General features: G+C 46.1%; 1 protein-coding gene across 3 annotated transcripts in view; it reads left to right on the top strand.

Moving 5' to 3' along the window:
• The window catches only part of LOC111967744 (serine-rich coiled-coil domain-containing protein 2), a 94,818-nt gene that overhangs the window by 30,279 nt on the left and 40,048 nt on the right, over positions 1-24,491 (top strand). For all 3 annotated transcript variants that reach the window (XM_070444881.1, XM_023993067.3, XM_023993066.2), the window contains exons 3-6: positions 115-320; positions 14,845-14,947; positions 16,868-16,952; positions 17,632-17,794. In XM_070444881.1, the coding sequence (XP_070300982.1) occupies positions 115-320; positions 14,845-14,947; positions 16,868-16,952; positions 17,632-17,794 (557 nt within the window). The remainder of the gene's footprint in view (positions 1-114; positions 321-14,844; positions 14,948-16,867; positions 16,953-17,631; positions 17,795-24,491) is intronic.

The following is a 24,491-nucleotide window of genomic DNA, read 5'->3' as shown; positions in this document are numbered from 1 at the left end:
CTGGGAAGTCGTCCCTAAATGACATACAATACTAACCAAAACAAATGAACCAGATCTCCCTCAGTGACGAGGTAGCAGGTGAGTAAAACCTCTTCTTTCTCCTCTCTGTTATAGGGGGTAGAGGGGGCTTAGGGGCGTTGTCTCGGCGTGCTAGTCAGGCCCTGTCCGGGGGTGCAGACTACCCCCTCGGCTCTTCCCTCGACCTGTCTCCCTCAGACTCCGGCTCGGGGGGGACCTACATGTGGGACGAGGAGGGTCTGGAGCCCTTGGGGACCACCACACAGCCCTGTGGGAGCTACAACTCAGACCTCAACAGCATGGTAAGTCTGGCTAGAATACAATGGATTCAACATTTCTAGTGAGTTGACCACAGAGAATGTCATTCTATGGAATTGACAGCTCTCAACGGAATGGATTAAGATTTAATTCGTCGTTGGAATGGTAGGCAAATTTCGGTTGGACCTTGTGCGAAATTGACCAATAGGGATTTTCGTCTCCACTGCACGTGTGTTGGAAAACAAGTAAAAAAACAAGTTTCTTTTTTACTGATGGCCTTATCCCCGCTGACCGTCATAATGTGTTTAACCTTTGCCAAATGAACTTTTACTTTAATTTACACACCTTTTTTAATAGTCAGCGTTTCACTTTCCCCGTTGCTGGCAAGTACTTCCATTCTGTGGAATTTCCTGGGTGATTTGTATTCTAGAGGGGCGAGGGTTGTCCTGCTGGCTTTGACCTAAATGAGCTCACTGCCGGGCACTGTTTCTGTGTGGGTTCTCTGCCCATGGTATCACTGTCCCCAATCTGACGTCAATACTCAGGACATTGAGCTACAAGACAGGTCTTCAACGGTGCTGCTATTTCTCTGCCCAGTGTACTGTATGCTGTCAGGGCTTTTGCCTTGCGCTGTACCACTCTGCTCCTGTACAGCACAGCTGCGTAGTTGTCTAGTTTCCTCTAATCTGATTGAATGCTTTTAAAATACCCACCCTTCCTTCCTCGCTAATCATTGATCTGAAAGTGATCGCATGGTCTCCAGCCTATTGCTTTCACCAATCTCAGCGTGTCAGATCAGTCATTACTGAAGGAAGGAGTCAGGGCCTTGTTCTGCCTCCCGACTGTAAGAACCCAATTTCCTGGATTCCAGCCAAAGAATCAGTTCAATGATCTCTCCTTGAGGGAACTCATTGGCTGTTGCCCCATGTGATTTCCCTGCTGTTTCACAGCAGCCTATCACTTGGCCAGAGAGGAGGACGCAGCCTCAGGACCAGAGGCAAGCGGAAGGATGACAGTGTGGTTATTCCTGTATGACGTGGCCTACAGGAGCAGCGTATTACCCTTCTCCTCTCATCAATAACAGAGGCACTCCTTTTTATATGGAGAAAATATGGGGACAAAAAGTACATTTTGAATGAGCTCATTTTGTATTCCTGGAGGCTCATAATAAGTCAGTGACTCAGACAGTGGGTGTTCCATCTCTGAAGCCACCCAAGTACAGGACACAAAGCACTTCTCTGAAAAGTGCTGAATCATCTCTCCCTGGTTAGGGCAGTGTTGGAAGACAAGCTCCAGTACACATTGCAACTCTCGTTTCCAGGCATTTGTTTTAGCTTGGTCACGCAAAAGCCCTTGATTTGCTCCTTCGCTTTTGTTTCTCCGTTGGAAATGAACTCCTTACGGGCCAGCACCTCTAAAAGCTGTTTTTGGGTTCTTAGTTCACTGCTCTCGCCTATTTCCTTTTTCTCAATACTGTGTTTTTTTTCAGCACAGCTAATCCGCCTCTTACTGTGATCCGGGTTAGGCTGTATTTAGTCTGATAATGTGGGGATTTTCCAGGGAGCGCACCTTTGGACTCCGCAGACATATTATTATGACGTTGTCCACAGTTGTAATCATTTGAGTCAACGAGTTGTGTGACCCATATAATCTAAAAACATTAGCCTATAATCATCTCATGGATTGGGATCTCATAATCTTTTCATGTCTGACCGCAGCTAATAATCAGAGCCATAAACACACTGGGTGCAAATCGTTTGGTAGCCTACGTTTTAAAGTGGTATTTGAGCGACCTCTACAGGAGACTGTAAGTACTGCAACGGTTGCACAGTAGGCTTTTACATTTATGCTGTCTCTGTGCAGTGCAGAAGAATCAAGCTAGAGGGCAGCATTGATCAGCAAGTGTATCCACACACAGTAGGCTATTACTGTTAGTAAATATGTCGGAAGGATGAGCGACGTTATTAGTTTTTATTGATTGGAAATGCTGTACTGAACTCGACACCGGAGGCAGTGGTTGAAAGCTCCGAAACTTAATTCAGAGAATTAAACTGAAATAAATCCAATATAGGAGATTCCTTCAATATTCAGGAACATCAAGTGGAGTTAATTTCCCCGCCGTCTGAACTTGAACGGTCAGGGATAGTTTTCCACAAAAGGTGTCGCCACCCTAAAAGGCGCTGCATAGTCAATCCGACGTCTGCGGCGGCCGTGGAGTACTTACTGCGATACGGCCTCTGCATGCCTCCAGCCACATTTACGGAAACGGACTTCGAAGATCGCAGTGAGCTCATTATTAGAGAAATGGAGGGCATGAACGAGAGAGCGATGGAGATGGGGAGAGAGGCAGCGAACAAGACTGTGTGTTAGAGAGACGAGGGGGAGACTGGGAAAGGGAGTGAGCACAAGTGAGCGAGGGAGGGTGAATAGAGTGAGTGGTGAGAGAAAGGAGAGAGTGTGTGTGTGTGTGAGACTGTAGAGATGTGGGATGCTAACAGACAGACAGGCAGATAGGCAGCCCGTCCCCCTGGTGAGTGTTGGAGCCGCAGGACTCCTGCTGTCGGGGAGAGGTGCTAATGCACTAACACAGAACCACGCCAACGCTGCCCAGCTCTAAAACTGTCGTGTCTGCAGCTCCCCGTCACGCTGAGGGAATTGCCTTTCCTGAAGGAAATTAAATGTATTATGAATATCTGCGGGGGTATGATTAAAGTCAAATAACTTTCATTTGGTCTGCGATTGTGACATGATCAGGCCCAGCTCCCTCAGCGGTGTCTTCAGATTAGCTTTGAAAAATGAAGGCCCACTGTGCTACTCTCTTTTTAAAGAGGACAGAGAGCAAGCAGTGCTGCTTCGCTCGGGACTGAGAGAGAGGAGTGCTGCTTCGCTCGGGACTGAGAGAGAGGAGTGCTGCTTCGCTCGGGACTGAGAGAGGAGTGCTGCTTCGCTCGGGACTGAGAGAGAGGAGTGCTGCTTCGCTCGGGACTGAGAGAGTAGTGCTGCTTCGCTCGGGACTGAGAGAGAGGAGTGCTGCTTCGCTCGGGACTGAGAGAGAGGAGTGCTGCTTCGCTCGGGACTGAGAGAGAGGAGTGCTGCTTCGCTCGGGACTGAGAGAGTAGTGCTGCTTCGCTCGGGACAGAGCGAGGAGTGTGTGGGACTGCGTGTTAGAGCGCCAGCCCGGAGGCGTGACTAATTCAGCCGGAGCTATTTGATTGCCTCTCTCGCTCCAGCAGACAGTGCAGGAAGCCTGCTGTCATAATACAGTGACTGCCCTTTTTAAATAACTTTGAACCATGCTGCCTTATGTGAGAGCAAGGCTGAGGCATTTGATTAGGTTTTTGATTATTACATCGGTGTGGGGCAACGGCTATCCACCCAACATCATTCACACGACCATCTGCTGGCCAATGGTGATTTTGACGCACGCACGCCAGAGACACGCACACACACACACGGTCTTGTATAACTAACCTTGTGGGGGGACACACAATTCAGTCCCCTTCAAAAATCCTATTTTCCCTAACCTTAAACCTAGCTCCTAAACCTAATTCTAACCCTAACACAACCTCTAACCTTATCCCTAAACCCCCCCCTAGATATAGTATTTTACTTTGTGGGGATGAAACTGTAACAAAAATGTCCCCAGTTGGTCAAATGTTTGTTTGTAAGTCCCCACAAGAGTAGGGAACAGGTATATAGTGTCACACACACACACACACACACACACACACACACACACACACACACGGAGGCCGGAGGACTGGATGCTCATTCACTTCAGGAGCCAGTGGAGTGTTAAGACCGGGAAGTGACAGTGTGCTGGGCTCTTGGAACTACTGTCCCCATGCTGGCGTCAGTCCCCTCTCCTGCTGTCCCTCTTCGCGTGGGAGCGTCCGTTATGCTCAGGCATCACCTCAACCCTCATTTTGAGCAGCTACGTCAGCCCTGCTAAGCCTAGCCGTCCTGTCTGCCTGCACTCGTCTCCTCACAGAAGGACAGGCCACATCTTGCTTTCGGCTGAATGTTTCAGTGCACAAGGCTGTGATGCTCCATTTACATGGGTGTGTTACAGTAGATTAATTGGGACATATAGCATACGGGTTCACAGCTCAAATCAGGCAGCAACATGTCGGTATGCGTTGAAAGCCAATTTTAGATGTTGACAATGACGTCGCATGATCACTGAACACTAGACACACTAAATGCTTATCGGAGATGGCAACTATTGATTTGGCTCTTTTGGTCTTGTTGCCAGTAGGTCTTGTTGCCATGTATGACGCTAGCGGAAGATGCAGAGCGTGTTCGTACAAGGGTGCTGTAAATCAACCAGTGTGCAGACAGGCCACCGGGTGGCAGTGTTGGTCCAAGCTGGATGTGACGGCTGGTGAAGGTCTATAGGCCTGAAGGCCCGGTTAGGCCTGTAGGGCCGTCACCATCGCCCTCATTCATGCTTCCCCTCACAGCTCAGACCCCCCCCCCCCACCACCCACCCATCCTCTCTCGCTCTCTTTCTGTCTCTCTCACACACACCACCTCGCTCCGCCAGTAATCATCCCCACTGCTAGAGCAGAGGATATGCAGACGGAGCACGTTATGGCCAGAAGAACGAGTGTACTGGGGAGACCCTTTGTTGTTCTCCGCATTGCTTCACACTATCTGGAGTCCTTGGATTTTTTTTCAATCTGAAATAAATATAGCCACGAAGTTGGATAGTATTGCCAATGCTCGGAAATGCTGCTAGGAAAACTAACTTGAAAATATGATCACAAATGTGTTTCTCTGCAGTATACTCCTGTATTTCAAACAGCCCACTGTAGCCAGAGTCGTATTCATCTGCCCTTGAGGTTTTGTAAAAGACTACAGACCACGTCTAGTAAAGGATACCAAGCACAAGTAGCAGCAGACAGTTGTTGTTTTTTGATCCATCCAAGGTCTTTCAACCTGTTCTCAAGCCCCAAATATTTCCTCTCTCTTGCAGTGTGCTGATGCCCCAGATCCTCTCTTCCTCCTCTCCAACTCTCTCGCTCTCTCTCTCTGCTTCGCCGCTTCGCTCGCTCTCTCTCTGCTCTCCTCTCTCTCTCTCTCTCTCTCTCTCTCTCGCTCTCTCGCTCTCTCGCTCTCTCGCTCTCTCGCTCTCTCGTCTCTCTCTCGCTCTCTCGCTCTCCGTCGCGCTCTCTCCGTCGCGCTCTCTCCGTGTCGCGCCTCTTCTCCGTCCGCGCTCTCTCCGTCGCGCTCCTCTCCGTCGTCGCGCTCTCTCCGTCGCGCTCTCTCCGTCGCGCTCTCTCCGCTCGCGCTCTCTCCGTCGCTCGCTCTCCCGTCGCTCTCTCCGTCGCTGCTCTTCCGTCGCTCTCTCGTCGCTCGCTCGCTCTCTGTCGCTCGTCTCGCTCTCGCTCTGCTGTCGCTCGCTCGCTCTCTCTCTCTCTCTGTCGCTCGCTCGCTCTCTCTCTCCTCTCTGTCGCTCGCTCGCTCTCTCTCTCTCTCTGATCGCTCGCTCGCTCTCTCTCTCTCTCGTCGCTCGCTCGCTCTCTCTCTCTCTCTGTCGCTCGCTCGCTCTCCTCTCTCTCCTCTGCTCGCTCGCTCGTCCTCTCTCTCTCTCTCTCCTGCTCTTGCTCGCTCGCTCCGCTCTCTCTCTCTCTTCTGTCGCTCGCTCGCTCTCTCTCTCTCTCTCTGTCTGCTCGCTCGCTCTCTCTCTCTCCTCTGTCGCTCGCTCGCTCTCTTCTCTCTCTCTGTCGCTCGCTCCGCTCTCTCTCTCTCTCTGGCCTCGCTCGCTCCGCTCTCTCTCTCTGTCGCTCGCTCGCTCCCCTCTCTCTCTTCCTTGTTCGCTCGCTCGCTCTCTCTCTCTGTCCGCTCGCGTCGCTTCTCTCTCTCTGTTCGCTCGCTCGCTCTCTCTCTCTGCGCTTCGCTCGCTCTCTCTCTCTGTCGCTGCTCGCTGCTCTCGTCGCTCCTCCTCGTCGTCTCCTCTGTCGCTCGCTCGCTCGCTCTCTCTCTCTGTCGCTCGCCCGCTCGCTCTCTCCTCTCTGTTCCCGCTCGCTCGCTCTCTCTCTCCTCGCTACGCTCTCGCTCGCTGCTCTCCTCTCTGTCGCTCGCTCGTGCTCTCTCTCTCTCTGGTCGCTCAGCTCGCTCTCTCTCTCTGTCGCTCCTCTCGCTTCCTCTCGCTGCTCTCTCTCTGCTGTTCGCTCGCCTTCTCTCTTGGTCGCTCGCTCTCTCGTCGTCGTCTCGCGCTCGCTCTCTCGTCCTTCTCTCTCTCTGCTCGTCTCTCTCTCTCTCTGCTTCGCCTCGCCTCTCTCTCTCTGTCGCTCGCTCTTCTCTCTCTCTGCCTCGCTCGCTCTCTCTCTCCTCTGTCGCTCGCTCTCTCTCGTCTTCTGTGTCGCTCTCTCTCTCGTCTCTGTCGCTCTCTCTCTCTCTCTGGCTCGTCTCTCTGTCGCTCTTCTCTCTCTGTCGCTTCTCTCTCTCTGTCGCTCTCTCTCTCTGGTCGCTCGCTCTCTCTCTCTGTCGTCGCTCCGTCTCTGTGCTCTGCTCTCTCTGTCGCTCTCTCTCTCTCGCTCTCTCTCTTGTCGCTCGCTCTCTGTCGCTCGCTCTCTCTCTGCTCGCTCGCTCTCTCTGTCCGCTCTCTCTCTGTGCCTCGCTCTGCTCTCTCTGTCGCTCGCTCGGTCTCTCTGTCGCCTTCGCTCGCTCTCTCTCTCTGTCGCTCCGCTCTCTCCTGCTCGCTCGCTGCTCTCTGCTCTGCTCTCTCTCTCTGCTCGCTCTCGTTCTCTCTGTCGCTCTCTCTCTCTGTCGCTCTCTCTCTTCTGCGCTCTCTCTCTGTCGTCTCTCTCTCTGTCGCTCGCTCTCTCTCTGGTTCGCTCTGTCCTCCTCTCTGTCTGCGCTCTTCTCTCTGTCGCTCTCTCTCTCTGTCGCTCTCTCTCTGTCGCTCTCTCTCTGTCGCTCTCTCTCTCTGTCGCTCTCTCCTCTCTGTCGCTCTCTCTCTCTGCTCTCGTCTGCTCTCTCTCTCTGTCGCTCTAGCCCTCTCTCTCTGTCGCTCTAGCTCTCTCTCCTGGTCGCTCTAGCTCTCTCTCTCTGTCGCTCTAGCTCTCTCGCTCTCCCCAGCTTGCTCGCTCTCTCGCTCTCCCCAGCTTGCTCGCTCTCTCGCTCTCCCCAGCTTGCTCGCTCTCCCCCCAACTCTGTCTTTCTTTCTCGCTCCATTCCTCCCAGATCATCACAGATATTCTCTCGTCAAAGCTTCTCCTGTGTATTTGCAACCCACCGCCTCCTCCATGCGGGCTTTAAAAGCATACGCTGGTAGTCAGTGCTCTGACACAGGCAGGATTTACTCACTGCGCGAGTGTAGCGCCAATTTCTAATCACGCGCGCGATGGTCCTGACCTTCTTCCTCCACTTTACTGATGCTGCTTGACAATTTCATTACCCTTCAACGCTCTCCCTCCCTCCTAAGCTCCCCCTCCCACACTCACTGCCACACCGCTAAGCGACAGATCTCGTCTCCTTTAGTGCGGTCGGCCTATAGTAGGGTCTGGGTTAGGCTTGAACGGACTAGGACGGCCCATACAAAATTCTACAAACTCTGTTTGTTGAACATTTTTTAAATGTTTTATTATATGGAATGTGTGGCGTAAACATTGAGGAAGGTTCTCTTAACTGGATTGGTCTCCTTCTCCTCTTATTATCCACCCTGAGCCAGGATGGACGGGTGAGTAAAAAGTTCTGACTGTTGGTGAGTGGCTGTCCGTGTCGCAGATCTCCGTATATTAGCGATTGTGCCACAAACATGCCCCGGGTCAGCATCTTGTGTAGCCTCCAGAGACGTCAGTGTAGTGAGAGAGAACCCCCAACGCCTCTGAAAAGGGCCCAGATGAGTCAATGATGTTGACAGGGCCAACGCCGCTCTGTCGGACTCTCTTTTATTTCCCTGCGTCCTCTTGCAGTTCAATTTGCCTCCACACTATAGCCCAACGGACTTAAACAGAACAACTCCGTCACCAAAAGAAAGGTTCGCTGAGCCTCGAGGTTACATTGCTCATTAAGTTGTCACTTTGGCTCACGACCAGGAGAGGTAATCTGAATGTTAATGTGACGACTCCACCAAACATCAATCCTCAAAGTGGACTCTCTTCTCTCGTCTTCTTCCTCTCTCTCTCTTGCGCTCTCTCTCGCATCACTAAAGAAGGCTTTGTGTAGTCTTGTACTCTCTCTGTATTTCCTGCCTATTTAGAAGCTGTCACGCCATTGTCTAGGTGACCGTCCAGAAATATTGATGAGCGAGAGGGAGAAGCGTGCTCTCTCCCTCAGTCCAGTAACCATATTTAAGGCTGTTTGTGTGCGTCTCCCAGAATAGGGTCACATTTTGAGGGTGGCTTCAATCCGACAGCTGTGTCCACAAATATTGATGCGAGAGAAGGAGAAGCGTGTGCTTTCCCTCGAACAGTCCAGTGCGTGTGCGTTGGTAACCTAATGTAGAAGGCATAGAGTTTATTTCTTTCAGGTCCTGATGATAGACTTGGGAGGTATACTGTATTATTTAGAAATGCCGACAGTATAATTTTCAACACCGTCCCCAAAAAAACATTATTTATTCGTTTTTATATACAGTACCAGTTGAAATGGATTTCCTTTAACTGTTGAAAGCGAGGAAGGAATGAAGCATCAATAGAGAGGTATGGTAATAACATTAGGGGAAATATTATGAAAGGTATATACAGTACCAGTTGAAAGTTTGAACACACCAGTTCATTCAAGGGTTTTTCTTTATTTTTACTATTTTTTACTTTGTAGATTGATAGTGAAGACATCAAAACTATGAAATAACACATGGGATCATGTACAGTAGTAGCCAAAAAAGTGTTAAACAAATAGCCGCCCTTTGCATTGATGACAGCTTTGCATACTCTTGGCATTCTCTCAACCAGCTTCATGAGGAGTTCCCACATATGCTGAGCACTTGTTGGCTGCTTTTCCTTCACTCTGCAGTCCGACTCATGCCAAACCATCTCAATTGGGTCGAGGTCGGGTGATTGTGGAGGCCAGGTCATCTGATGCAGCACTCCATCACTCTCCTCCTTGGTCAAATAGCCCTTACACAGCCTGGAGGTGTGTTGGGTCATTGTCCTGTTGAAAAACAAATGATAGTCCCACTAAGCCAGATGGGATGGCGTATCGCTGCAGAATGACGGTGTCACCAGCAAAGCACCCCAACTCCATCACACCTCCTGCTCCATGCTTCACGGTGGGAACCACACATGCAGAGATCATCCGTTCACCTACTCTGCATCTCACAAAGACATAGCGGTTGGAACCAAAAATTTCAAATTTGGACTCATCAGACCAAAGGACAGATTTCCACTGGTCTAATGTCCATTGCTCGTGTTTCTCTTCTTATTGGTGTCCTTTTAGTAGTGGTTTCTTTGCAGTAATTCGACCATGAAGGCCTGATTTCATGCAGTCCCCTCTGAACAGTTGTTGTTGTGTCTGTTACTTGAACTGGGCTGCAAACTGAGGCTGGTAACTCGAATGAACTTATCCTCTGCAGCAGAGGTAACTCTGGGTCTTTCTTTCCTGTGGCGGACCTCATGAAAGCCAGTTTCATCATAGCGCTTGATGGTTTTTGTGACTGCACTTGGAAGAAAATTTAAAAGTTCTTGAGATTTTCCAAATTGACTGACCTTCATGTCTTGAAGTAATTGTGGACTGTCATTTCTCTTTGCTTATTTCAGCTGTTGCAATAATATGGACTTGGTCTTTTACCAAATAGGGCTATATTTTGTATACCACCCCTACCTTGTCACAACATAACTGATTGGCTGAAACGCATTAAGAAGGAAAGAAATTCCACAAATGAAATTAACAACTTTTAATTGAAATGCATTCCAGGTGAAGCTGGTTGAGAGAATGCCAAGAGTACAAAGCTGTCAAGGCAAAAGGTGGCTACTTTGAAGAATTTTCAAATCTCAAATATATTTTGATATAACACTTTTTTGGGGTTACTACATGATTCCATATGTGTTATTTCATAGTTTTGATGTCTTCACTTATTCTACAATGTAGGAAATAGTAAAAAATTAAGAAAAACCCTTGAATGAATAGGTGTGTCTAAACTTTTGACTGGTACTGTATATATGTTAAATATATGTTTAGAAAGAAATGGCGCCCTTTGTGTGCACTGTTGGTAATACCGTGCACCCTGGGATCGTACAGAAACGGTATGAAAGTCTGGATACCGCCCAAACCTAACTGGTGAGAAGACAAATATGCCCAGTTCAACCAATCCAGTAAATTAAAATGGAGTGTCGCCTTGTTAACGTCCGAAAGTGGAAGTCATGTCACAGGCTCTTTCTATTTCCCCTGAAAACCGGATGCATCCAGTTGCTGCCGACTCAGCTGAGGGTGCTTTGTTTGCGCGTGAGTGTGTGTGACTCCCAACAGTTGGGTCAGATTTTGAGGGTGGTTTCACTCCGACAGCTGTGTTCGTCAAGTGAAACATGAAAGCAGCTTTCACAGGCTGCTGGTAAATTAAGTCCAGATTGGGGAGGCATGAAATAGATTTAAACTTGCTTTGGACTTCAACTCCCATCAGCATCTGTGGTGCAATGCCCCTGTGGGATTTTCTCCTGGCTGGGCAGCTATATAACAAGTGGAGTGTCACAAAATGAGATTGGGAAGAGATAAACCTCACTGAGGTTCTGGCAAACAGTTGAGGCAAATCTTTGGCCAATTTTGTGTTTTCACATACAAATGAGCGACTTGTGAACTTCTGGGAAACTTGTGGGGAACTTTCTATTCTTTGCTTCAAATTAGCTTCAAACTCATTATGTATGCAAATTAGATCAGGTTTCACGTTACTTTGTTTATTAACATTGAAATGAATCTACATGAACCAAATCACAACTTTAAATGAACTTGCTTATCACAGAGCACTGAACTAAATATACTGAACAACATGCATTCGATGTCTAAACAGATACAAATGAAATCCAATACAACTTGAAAGCATCAGCATGCCAATGAAGAAAAGACTAAAGACCTTGAATATTTCCCAAATAACATTTACATGAGAGAAATGTGAACACATTGGGGATGTTGACCTTAGGCTGTTTAATGGAGTAACTACAGAATTTACATGAGCCAAGTGATGACTGAGCAATAGGTTTCAACCAATAAAGGTTTAAAAGAGAATGAACGAAATGTAACTAATTAAAACAAAATCAAACCCAGTTCAAAACTATTGCCTTTTTGAGTGAACTTTGCACGTGGTGGCTCCGTGGAAGTCCTTTAGTCCAACGTTTGTTCAATGGATGCACTGAAACAATCAGAACACACCAAAACAACATTAGTATACTGAAAACAATTACTAAGAACCTTTTTTTTTATTTTGCCATCTTAAAAGGTAGGTTCCGCAGCTGAAGGGTGGGTTTTGCTGTGGAAAAACGGGGTCAGCTGTTAAAGTTGTCTTGATGTTGCTACAGTATGCTTCTCATTGAAACTGGCATTCAATATTTTTCATCAAGTTAACAATGTTCATATTGCATTTATACAAGGCAGAAACAATGTAGCTCACAAACTGGGACCAAGGTCTACTAAATCAAAAAAAAAAAAAAAAAAATTGTGTGGCCAACTGTTCCTAGAGAGCCACAGTATATAAGATTTTTCTCCGGCCATGCCTCAACACAATTGATTCAAACTAATCAACTAATTGTTTTTAATCGAGACTGGGGACTTCAATCTAGCGAGTTGTCTCTCTTCCTGACCGGTGTATAAGGCTTGGGTTGAAGAAAAGTTAACAGACTTGAGTTATGCTTAATATGGCAATTGATATTACATGAGCCACAGGTTTGCCAAAATTGAAATGGATTGTTGAGAGAATTTGTTTGCCCAAAAACGCCTCTGGCAAGCTGTTTGCCACTAATGGCAATATAATTCACAGATTCACTCCTGGCAACATTTTGTGGCACAATATTTTGTTTGCAGCAAATTTGCCAAGAACTTTGCTGCATCAAATACATTTTTGTAAGTGAATGAGTGAGCAAAATGTAGGTGTTTCTTTCTTGTTTTTTGTTGTTGACCACAAATAGCCAAAAAAACAACAATCTCCTGTGTCCTCCGGGAAAACCTAGATGGAGTGACCATCTTTTGCCGGACTCGTCTATGTCAGGACTTAGACAAGGTTGGGTCAGGTTTTGAGTGTATGTACTATATAGTCCAGCATAGTATTGGTTAAATACCATCCACTTATCGATTTTAGTAGAAAAGTTAGACATTTATGTGGAGAAAATAAGCAAGCTCATATTTGCATTCTCATAGAAGTGTCGCGGTATGAAAGAGAAGGCCTCGGTTACAAGGTTTTCACAGATTGCATGTGTGGAGCTCTGCCATTGTACTCTGCCCGCCGGTTTGAAAAGCCACTCCATTGTGAGGATAAAAATTAACCCTGCAATATGAAAATGTTTTGTAAAAATCCCACGACACAGAGAGAGAGGAAAATAGTGCAGTCTGAAAACAGATAAAAGATACAAACCATTGAAGAGGAAATAACAAGGCTACTCTAAACCAGGCCTTAGACTTCTTTTGAATAGGATGCTGTAATGAAAACATGGGAGGGGGGGGGTCAGGCCTAGTAGAGGTGGTATAAAGTAGAGGCATCTGATGTTGTCCTCCAATGTTAGCGATAGCGAGGTCAGTGCAATGCTCAGTGTGCCAGCCCAGCTGTCTTGCGTCCTTTTGAGGAAGGACCGTTGAGGACGGAAAAAGCAGAACTGGAAAGGACAGGATCCAGAACAAAGAACCCACGCCACATAGCTTATCTGGCCACCCGACTTTTTCAGACTTTGGTGAACCTTTYGTACTTAGAATTATTCTCCCCAATTTGGTGATATCCAATTGGTAGTTAGACTTTTCCTATCGCTGAAACTCCCCTACGGACTTGGGAGAGGCCAAGGTCGATAGCCATGCATCCTCCTAAACACGACCCTGCCAAGCCGCACYGCTTCTTGACACACTGCTCGCATAACCCGGAGGAAACACTATCCAGTTGGCAACCGAAGTCAGCTTGTAGGCACACAGCCCTCCACAAGGAGTCGCTAGAGCGCGATGGGACAAGGTAAGGGGKGCCAAACCCTCCCCTAACCCGGACTCATGGGTATAAAGAGCCAGTGTTTGGCTGTGGCAGGGCTTGCTTATTTTATTTTTATTTAACCATTATTTAACAAGGCCAAGTCTATTAAGAACAAATACTTATTTACAATGACGGCCAATCCCGACTTAACCCGGACGACGCTTGGCCAATTGTGCGCCGCCCAATGGGACTCCCGTTCACGGCCGGCTGTGTGACACCCTGGGATCGAACCTGGGTCTGTAGTGACGCCTCAAGCACGRCGATGCCTTAAACTGCTGCGCCACTGAGGCCCATAGAAAATGATTTTAAAGTGCAGCCAATACTTTATGAGTTACTTTCGGTGCATTTCCACTTAGAATATTCCCCACTGTTTTACGTAAAAGGCTCAGACTTTTCTGTTTCCATCTACGTAGGCCGGCATCCATGTYTCACTGGGCCATGTCGCCAATGGACCTGCTTTAACTTGGGGCCAAGGCGAGGCCGCTAGGGCTTTTTGGGAGCATTTACATAACAGTGGCTAACTGTGAACACACTTGGCGGTTAACACCTCTTCACAAAGCAACTTTTTTGATTATGTAGAGGTTGTTGATAATGCTCTTCGCAAGTCCTCGCAACTCAGCCTCTATGGAAACACAATTTCTCTAGTATAACATCAGGTGTATACACCAGTAAAACACTGGCGTTAGTCGAAAAGCACCAATGGAGAGATTTGAGGGAGATGCCCCTAGTTCCAGGCAGTTCCACATAGAGGCTGAGTGTCTGTCTGTAGCAAGCCGACAGCGACAAGGCTGCTTAGGGGATCTGAGATCCCAAAAAATGTAGCTAACGTAAGACCTTGGCCATTGATCTCTCCTCGGAACGCCTGTGTTGTTTTTTTTTCTTGCAGGAGATTAGGCTGTAATGTCATGCTACGGATGGATGGGCGCGTGCCATGGGGAAATGTCATTTCCCCAGGAGCGCTGTGCTGTGACTAAGCCCACTCTAAGCGAAGGCAGGGGGCCAGAGCAAAAGGGGAATGGGCCTGAAGATAACGATACTCGATATGGAGACAGACCGGTTCTCTTACGGCCAAGGATTGGTTGTTGTTTCACTACCACCACACTTTCATCCTACTATTTGTCTAAAATTGTTTTCTCTTCAATATATATATATATATTTTCTCTCCAGCAGATCTATTGTAGTTTTGCATAAAACAAGTAACCATTTTCAACCTATGTCTTGAGGGGTCAATAAGACATTAAAAGTTTTACCCCATACATTATCGAACAATCTCCTCGAGAGCTGTCATTTATTTTTTWGCAATAATTTACCATGCAATTCTGTCTTTCAATCTCGTTCTTCAAGGAAATATTTCCCTCGAAGGAGATGAACAGCCCTTTCAAAATCGTTTCTGTCTCTGCTTCTGTTATTGTAAAAATGAGGCTTCAAACTGACTAATCKCTGTCTCTCTCGCTCTCTCATGCTAGGACATACTCAACAACCTGGACAACCTCGAGTCTGGGTGTGACCTGGACGACGATGACCTCATGCTGGACGATGACCTCCCCGAGGATGGCTCCTTGCATGGTGGTGAGTGTGGTTTTTGTCTAGACACGGGATCTCAGCGCAGTTTTCCCTTTTTAATGATCAAGATTAGGTTTGGTGGAGAGTACGCTCATCCTAGTGCTGTGCCGATGGGCAACGTAGTTCTAACGGGATCGAGTGTGGGGATAAGGGGCCTGAACAAGGAGAGCGCTGTTCGGTCAGAAAGACTGCATGGGAATGCACCTCACAAGCTCAGCATCATGTGTTGAAGCATATAGTTACAGTTAGCATAAGGCCATGTCAATCTGCCCAAGGTGCCCTCCCTCCTGTTTGACCATAGTTGGAGTAAGGAGGTCATAACCCCGATAACTGGGGAGGGGTCCTATAACAGCTTCCTTCAGAGGCACGAAGCCCGTATGGAAAAGGGAAGGCCTTAGCTTTCTACACTCTCTTGACAGGAAAAACGTCAAAGGCACTTTCACTCTTCACCTCGTAGCCTTTGCCTCTTCAGTCGTATCTGAGTACACACAGCCAGACTAGGGAGTTGAAGTTTTCAAAGCAACAAATTCAGGCACTCTTAGGTTACTTCTTTCAAGGTCTGTTTTTTCTATTTTATTCCTTGTCCGTAGCAGCCTTGTTTGGAACCTTAATCGTGGGTGGAAGAAGAATGCATATTTTCAGAGAACCCAGACACAACAGATGCTTAAGGAATGCAGAGAGGGCTGTGTTCGTAGTTTCCTCAGTACTAACCATCTATCTATCTCTGGTAGCAGCATGTCAAGCTTGGGAGGATCAATTTGTTCTCTACCGCAGTCTCTCTCTTGCTGTGTTTTCATCCCACTCAGATTTGCTTGGGAAGCTGTGCTGAGAGACTGTTCTGGGGTGGTAAAAGAGGAAATCAGATCACTTCCATAAGGTTTCACCTTAAGTGTTCTGTTGTTTGCGGAGTTATAGTTGTGTTAGTTAGACACCTCCAGATAGATGAGCAGATACTGTGTCTCAGGCATCAGATTTGGTGATGTGCTCTTAGTTCAGATAGCTTTCTCGGCCCTGCTCTCGACTGCTCCCAGCAATCTGAAAACACTAGTTATATAGTACATACATTAGTACCTTTTATGTTTTTTATACTTTATAACCCCTTTTTCTGCCCAATTTTGTGATATCCAATTGGTAGTTAGTCTCGTCCCATCACTGTAACTCCCGTATGGACTCGGGAGAGGCGAAGGTCGAGAGCCAAATGTCCTCCGAAACACGGACCTGCTTCTTGACACACTGCTTGCTTAACCCGGAAGCCAGCCGCCCCAATGTGTCGGAGGAAACACCTTACAGCTGGGGACCGAAGTCAGCGTGCACTGCGCCTGGGCCCACCACAGGAGTCGCAAGAACGCGATGGGACAAGGACATCCCAGCCGGACAAACCCTCCCCTAACCCGGACGATGCTGGTCTAATTGTGCACCGCCTCATGGGTCTCCCGGTTGCGGCTGGCTGTGACACAGCCCGGGATTGAACCCGCATCTGTAGTGACGCCTCTAGCACTGTGATGCAGTGCCTTAGACCACTGCACCACTCGCTCTTAGTACTTTGAGCATGGGGAGGAACTGAGGAAGAAAAGATAGCATCATTTCTTTAGTGTGTGTGGCTTGGAGATTGTGTGTGAGTGTGCTTACAGGTGTAGGATCTTAATTTGAGCCAGTTTTCTATAGCAGGAAAATAATCCTGCAGCAACAGGAAATATGCATTTTTACATGGATTATAATTAATGGACATTTTTGTAGGGGTTGAGAAACCTTTTCGCAAGGGAAAATCAAGTCTGAAATGTCAAAGTGGAAATTACAAACTTCAGAAGACCTTTTTTTTTTTTTTTTTGAAAACCTCAAATACATGACAAGTTGTAGAAGTTCTCGTGTTATGGTCCTCATTTTGACTCCATGCCTTTGTCTCTGTGGCCTTGTCTCCTGTTGTAGATGCTGATGGGATGTCCCATCTGGCCCTGTGGAGGAGACGGCAGCTCTGTTGGACTGTAGACGACCAACTCCACAGCGACAACATGTGAGCTGCTGGGGGCTCTCGGGTTACATTTCTTTGTCACACACATCCTGACCCTCTCTGCCTTTTGCCCTCTGGTTATTGAGAGTCAGGCTGGGAATTTCCAGGGACCTCACAATTCGATATTGTCATGATACTTATGTGCCGCTGCGATATGTATTGCGATTCCATATACAGCACGATTCTATATGTACTGTGATTTGGTACTGTGTTTTTATTGCGAATAGATGTTCCAAACATATTGCTCCTCTGCTGCAGAGGGACAAGAGAAAGCCGTGAGGAAATTATTTTGGGTGGTAAAAGTAATAAATAAAGATAATATAAATATAAATACCCGAGTTTTGACGCAGGTACACACCGACTAGTGCTAGCTAATGTTAACATCCAAGCAAAAATCACAATACTCTACTGTTTATCATTTTTTCCCCCCCACCATCCCCAATTGAGAGACCTACGTCAATGTGAGTTGTGTATGTGTGCACTACTGATGAGGGAGACAGCCGCTCGTCCCCTGGTAACCGCGTAACATGTCTCGTCCTCCTACCTGCCACTCACCTGTCCCAGGCTTCCTCCCGTGGGCACTCCCATTCACCCCCGTGTCACGTGCAGTGACTAACTCGCTCTCGCCCTCTGCCTGTCTCTCTCTCTATTTGTCTCTGTCTTTGTCCCTCTACCTCTCCAGTAGTGACTGTGTGTTCCAGACCTATGATGGGTACCAGAGTCAGGGCACAGGCTTGGCAGCCCCTCACCAGGCTGTGGAGCTGGATGAGCTGACACTGAAACACATGGCAGAGGACTGCTGCTCTGTAAAGGCCCAGCTAGAACACCTGAAGCTACTGCTGCAGGTCGGTCACACACACACACACACACACACACACACACACCATAACCCTGCTTCTGCTCCACTCATTCTGTGTAGATAGAACACACACTACACAATGGACAATACACTTGAATGCAAACAATCACACTTTCCATGAATTGTTAGGATTCAAACACACTTACTCACTGATTATACTATTCCTGTCTATTTGTGTCTGTACTAGAGGTGACTCATACTGAGATCTACACTATATAAACAAAAGTATGTGGACACCCCTTCAAATTAGTGGATTTGGCTATTTCAGCCACACCCGGTGCTGACGTGTATAAAATCGAGCAAAAGTTTGGTGGAGGAAGAATAATGTTCTGGGGCTGTTTTTAATGGTTCTGGCCCCTTAGTTCCAGTGAAGGGAAATCTTAATGCTACACCATACAATGACATTCTAGACGATTCTGTGCTTCCAACTTTGTGGCAAAAGTTTGGGGAAGGCCCTTTCCTGTTTCAGCATGACAATGCCCCCATGCAACAAGAGCGGTCCATACAGAAATAGTTTGTCGAGATCAGCGTGGAAGACCTTGACTGGCCTGCACAGAGCCCTGACCTCAACTCCATCGAACACCTTTGGGATTATTTGGAGCTCCGACTGCGAGCCAGGCCTAATCGCCCAACGTCAGTGCCCGACCTCACTAATGCCCTTGTGAGTGAGTGCGTGCAGAAGAGTGGAGGCTGTTATAGCAGCAAAGGGGGGACCAACTCCATATTAATGCCCATGATTTTGAAATTAGATGTTTGACGAGCTGTACTTTTGGTCATGTAGTGTACTTTGATGGATCGTTACACTCAAAAGGCAGCGACTTGGTGGAACTTTGATATAACCAAATTTTTTCTTTGTGTCGTAAAGAGCACGTGTTCAACTTCATAAAAAAGCATGTTTTCGGATTTTGAGGTAAAAAAATAAAAGAAGTACGATATGAAGTAATAGGGTTGACGATTTCATTTTAAATCAGGCAGAAATCCCCTTGTGACAGGGGGAATGGAAGCTACTTGTGTGCAACAGGGAGTGGCAATTGAATGCAAGCTTCACACAGAAATATAAACTGTTAAAGTATTTCTAGCCAGGGCCTACTGAATGGCACAGCGGTCTAAGGCACTGCATGGTAGTGGTTGAAGCGTGACTGCAGACCCGGGTTCGATCCCGGGCTGTGTCGCAGCCCCCCAAATGTCCTTGTCCCATCGCACTCTAGCGACTCCTTGACGCGTGTTGTACTGTGTTTCCGCCGACACATTGTTGCAGCTGGCTTCCAGGTTAAGTGAGCAGTGTGTCAATAAGCAGTGCAGCTTGGCGGGGTCGTGTTTCAGAGGACGCATGGCTCTCGACCTTCGCCTCTCCCGAGTCCGTACGGGAGTTGCAGCGATGGGCGAAGACTGTAACTACAAATTGTGTAGAATAGGGGCAAAAAAAATTATAAATAAAAAAACACATTTCTAGCCTGTCTATCTATGGGAATAGAAAGTCGTCTAATAGTCATTTGCACAACTGAATGCATTCAACCAAAATGTTTCTACTGCATTTAACCCAACCCCTCTGAATCAGAGAGACGTGGGGGGCTGCCTTGATTGACGTCCACGTCATCACACTCTATTTTCACGTCATCCAACAAATGTAAACGCTTGGCTAAACAGCATTGCCACTTGATTGGAACCGGTGCTTTGGTCAGTTTACATGAAAATAGAGCTCTTTGGCCACGCACACCAATGGTGTGCAGAGCAGAAAAGAACCCCATACCTACTGTAAAACGTTTAGAATAGGGCTCAGTGCCGTTATCCTCGCAAGGTGAGGCATTGAAAGGTATTGGAAACAGGGCTGTCAATAATTTTGACCCCTACCTTTTTGAGAGATACATGCATGCATGCATACATGCATGCATGCATACATACAGTATTACTAACAGTGCACACAAAGGGCGCTATTTCTTTCTAAACATATATTTAACATATATACAGTACCAGTCAAAAGTTTAGACACACCTATTCATTCAAGGGTTTTCTCTTTATTTTGACTTTTTTCTACATTGTAGAATAAAAGTGAAGACATCAAAACTATGAAATAACATGTAACCAAAGAAGTTTTTCATATTTGAGATTCTTCAAAGTAGCCACCCCTTGCCTTGATGACAGCTTTACACACGCTTGGCATTCTCTCAACCAGGTTCACCTGGAATGCTTTTCCAACAGTCTTGAAGGAGTTCCCACATATGTTGAGCACTTGTTGGCTGCAATCGGGTGATTGTGGAGGCCAGGTCATCTGATGCAGCACTCCTTCTTGGTCAAACACAGCCTGGTGTAAGTTGGGTCATTGTCCTGTTGAAAAACAAATGATAGTCCCAGTTAGTGCAAACCAGATGAGATGGCGTATCGCTGCAGAATGCTGTGGTAACCATGCTGGTTAAGTGTGCCCTGAATTCAAGGCACAGAGGAAAGGAAAATGGGGGTGGCGCCGGGTGGCGCAGTGGTCTAGGGCACTGCATCGCAGTGCCACCAGAGTCTCTGGGTTCGCGCCCAGGCTGGGCTGGGTTCGCGCCCAGGCTCTGTCGCAGCCGGCCGCAACCGGGAGATCTGTGGGGCGACGCACAATTGGCATAGCGTCGTCCGGGTTAGGGAGGGTTTGGCCGGTAGGGAGGGTTTGGCCGGTAGAGATATCCTTGTCTCAGTATGTAAAAAAAATAAAAAAATAAAAAAATAAAAAGTAATAAAATGTATACTCTACTGTAAGTCGCTCTGGATAAGAGCGTCTGCTCTTGGCCGGTAGGGATATCCTTGTCTCAGTATGTAAAATAAAATAAAAATAAATGTTATAAAATGTATGCACTCTACTGTAAGTCGCTCTGGATAAGAGCGTCTGCTAAATGACTAAAATGTCAAATGTAAAATGTAATTCTACATCAATCACTGACAGTGTCACCAGCAAAGCACCATCACACCACCACCTCCATGCAGATCATCCATTCACCTACTCTGCGTCTCAAAGACACTCAAAGACACCACCTGTCTAATGTCCATTGCTCATGTTTCTTTGCCCAAGCAAGTCTTCATCTTATTGGTGTCCTTTAGTAGTGGTTTCTTTGTAGCAATTCAACCATGAAGGCCTGATTTCATGCAGTCTCCTCTGAACAGTTGATGTTGAGATGTCAGTTACTCGTACTCTGAAGCGTTTCTTTGGGCTGCAATTTCTGAGGCTTCTAACTCTAATTAATTTATCCTCTGGCGGTCCTCATGAGAGCCAGTTTCATCATAGCACTTGATGGTTTTTGTGACTGCACTTGAAGAACCTTTCAAAGTTCTTGAAATTTTCCGGATTCACTGACCTTCATGTCTTGAAGTATTGACGTACTGTCGTTTCTTGCCATAATATGGACTTGGTCTTTTACCAAATATCTGCTGTATACCAACACAACTGATTGGCTCAAACGCATTAAAAAGGAAATAAATTCCACAAGGCACACCTGTTAATATATATATATATTTTTTTTAACAGTCTTTTTTTATTGGAATTTCACAATTTTCACCCATATTAAGAGATACAACAACAGAGACAAAGCAAAAAAAACAGCACTCACTTACACATACCTGCGCATATATATATATACATATACATACACATACATACACACACATACACGCACACCATTTTCCTCTCCCCTCTTCTCTCACCCCATCCTCATCATTGCGTCTCTCAATACATACATTTTAAACAAACTTACAAACAGAAATTAAACAAAAAAGCTCAGTTTAAACTAAGAAGTTAGGTTCGACACATGGAATGTACAGTGTAATTCTGAAATACATAGATCACCACCATTTCTAAGAGAATCCTTGCAGCATAATAGCTGATACCTCAGGTTCTTGGTAATTTAGATAATGTTCCCAAACTTTGTAGAACTGATCTGTTTTAGAATGCAATGTACATGTCAAATATTCCAGAGGCACCCATTCAAATAGTGTCTTATGCCAATCTTTTAATAGAAAGAACCTTATCACTAATCCACTGTAAAAGGATGTTTTTCCTCGCTGCAAAGGTAAGGATGTTGTAAAGCCTCCTCTTACCCACAGAAGTAACATGCCTACTAGTGAGACCCAACAGTAAAGAAACTGGGTCCAATTCTAGATCAACCCCTAGGATCTTTTCAATTTCTTGCAGAACACCAGACCAGTATCTTTGTATTTTGGTACATGACCATAAACAATGTGTTAGGGTGCCTGTATCAGTTTTGCATTTAAGACACTGAGGAGAAGAGGAAGAGGGGCTAAAAGCATGTCTGCGATTTGGGGATATATGCAATCTGTGTATTATTCTTAATTGAATTGCTCTAGTACGATTACATATAGATATTGTTTTTGCATATCTCCAAATGTCCTCCCACATCTCTTCGTCAATAGTAACAGACAATTCTTTCTCCCACACTTGTTTCACCCTCTGTGTKTCGACAGCAGAMAAGGACCTTAAAGCATCATAAAACAGACTTACAGACATTTTCCTTTGTGGGAAAAAAAAGCATTCTTTCAATGACAGACATATCAGGGTTACCAATTAAGGTGGTGCTCTTCATAATATAAGGTCTTACTTGTAGGAAGCGGAAAAAGTCCTGCTTTGGGAGTCGATATTTCTCGACCATCTGCTCAAATGACAATAAAATCTTATCAGCAAATAAGTCCTTTATGTATGTATTTATGTATGCCCTTATTAAGCCAAAAGTTAAAGCCAGCATCCAGCAATCCTGGACCAAAATCTGGGTTGTTAAGAATTGGGGTAAGAGCAGAGGTTAGTTTGGACCTTCCCAGGAAGCGCTGAACTGACCTCCATACTTTGAGTGTGTTAAGTGTAATAGGATTATTGCAGTGATCTTCTACAGACTTGAAACTTCTGAAAAATAAAAGATCCTGTAAGGGKTATTTTGAAAGAGAAGTCTCAWTGTCTAACCAAATAGAGGAGTCATCRTTTGTKATCCARTYAGAAATATAACATAGGTGGGCACACCACTGATAGAACCTGATATTGGGCAGATCCAAGCCCCCCATAGAACTTGGCAGCTGCAATATTGCCATCTTAAGTCTTGGCTTGCGTTTACTCCATATACAGGAACTTAGCCATCCATTTACATCCTTTATTACCTTATTGGAGAGTAATACTGGGATCATTTGGATTGGGTAAAGTAGTCTAGGTAAAATGTTCATTTTCAAGAGGGATATTCTACCCAACCAAGAAATCGGGAGAGATTTCCAGCGCTCCAGATCCTGTCTTATTGTATCAAACAAGGGAACAAAATTGGCTTTGTACATTTGCTGGATTTTAGGAGTTACAAATATACCCAGATACGTAAAACCTGAGGGAGACCATTTAAAAGGGAAGGGGGGAGAAGTATTAGGTACAGAGTGAAGGTTACCAAGTGGCATAGCCTCTGATTTAGTTAAGTTAATCTTGTAGCCTGAGAATTCGCTGAATAATTCAATAATATTGATAAGAGATGTAGTTGAAGTCTCGGGACTAGAGATGAATATCAGGACATCATCAGCATACAAGCTTATTTYATGGTGAACATCACCAATGAGCAGCCCCTGTATAGCAGGCGTTACCCTGATGGCCTCGGCCAGTGGTTCCATAACGAGTGCAAATAGGAGAGGGGACAAARGACAGCCCTSTCTGGTACCTCTGTATATAGAGAAGCTATTTGACCKTAGCCCATTAGTAAGGACAGCAGCCTGAGGATCATCATATAAAACTTTCACCCATTTTATAAAGTTGTCCCCTAGACCAAATTTATTTAGAGCAAAGARTAGGTAAGACCACTCCACMCGATCAAATGCTTTCTCAGCATCTAGGGAGAGCACAAGACCATCCCTAGCACTTTGTTGGTAGGCTTGAATTACATTAAGAAGCCGCCTGACATTGTTGCATGACTTACGGCCCTTAAYGAAGCCMGTTTGGTCTCCTTTCACAATTAGTGGCAGTGAGTCCTCTAATCTTGTGGCTMGAATTTTAGAAAGYAATTTTCTATCCACATTCAGAAGGGAAATTGGTCTGTACGAGGAACAAGACTCTGGACATTTTCCCTTTTTGAGAATAAGTGATATGTTGGCTTCYCTCARCGTTTGAGGGAGCTGGTCATTTGAAAATGAGTGGTTAAACATATCACKCAATGGCTCAAGGATCAGGCCATGGAACTCTTTATAGAACTCACTACAAAACCCGTCTGGTCCTGGGGCCTTACCATTTTGCAGATTCTTAATTGCGAACATTATCTCTTCCTCGGTAATAGGGGCATTAAGGAGAGACCTCTGAGCTCCCTACTATCTCCGAAGAACAATCCTAGAAAAGAAGTTCTCCATTAATTTGGGTGCAATATTTGGCAGTTCTGAGGCATAAAGATTTGCATAAAATGTCTTAAATTAGTCCTTTATCAATTTTTAAAATTTTCATATAAATGATTGCCATCAGAATCAGTAATAGTAGCAATTGACTGAGTCCGCTCTCTTTTTAGCTAGGTACGCCAAGTACTTTCCTGGCTTATCTCCATGTTCATATAGCTTTTGCCTGACAAATCTCATTTTCTTTTCAGCGTCCTGTGTTAGGAGAGAGTCCAACATTGATCTAAGAACTGATATTTCCTTTTAATAGGGTAGGAGTGGGAGTTTTAATATAGTCCTTCTCTTTAGTTCCTAAT

Source organism: Salvelinus sp. IW2-2015, linkage group LG8, assembly GCF_002910315.2.
Source record: "Salvelinus sp. IW2-2015 linkage group LG8, ASM291031v2, whole genome shotgun sequence".
In the NCBI taxonomy this organism is placed as follows: Eukaryota; Metazoa; Chordata; class Actinopteri; order Salmoniformes; family Salmonidae; genus Salvelinus; species Salvelinus sp. IW2-2015.
Note: the sequence above shows the minus strand (reverse complement) of the source record. Positions and strands in the feature narration are given on the sequence as shown.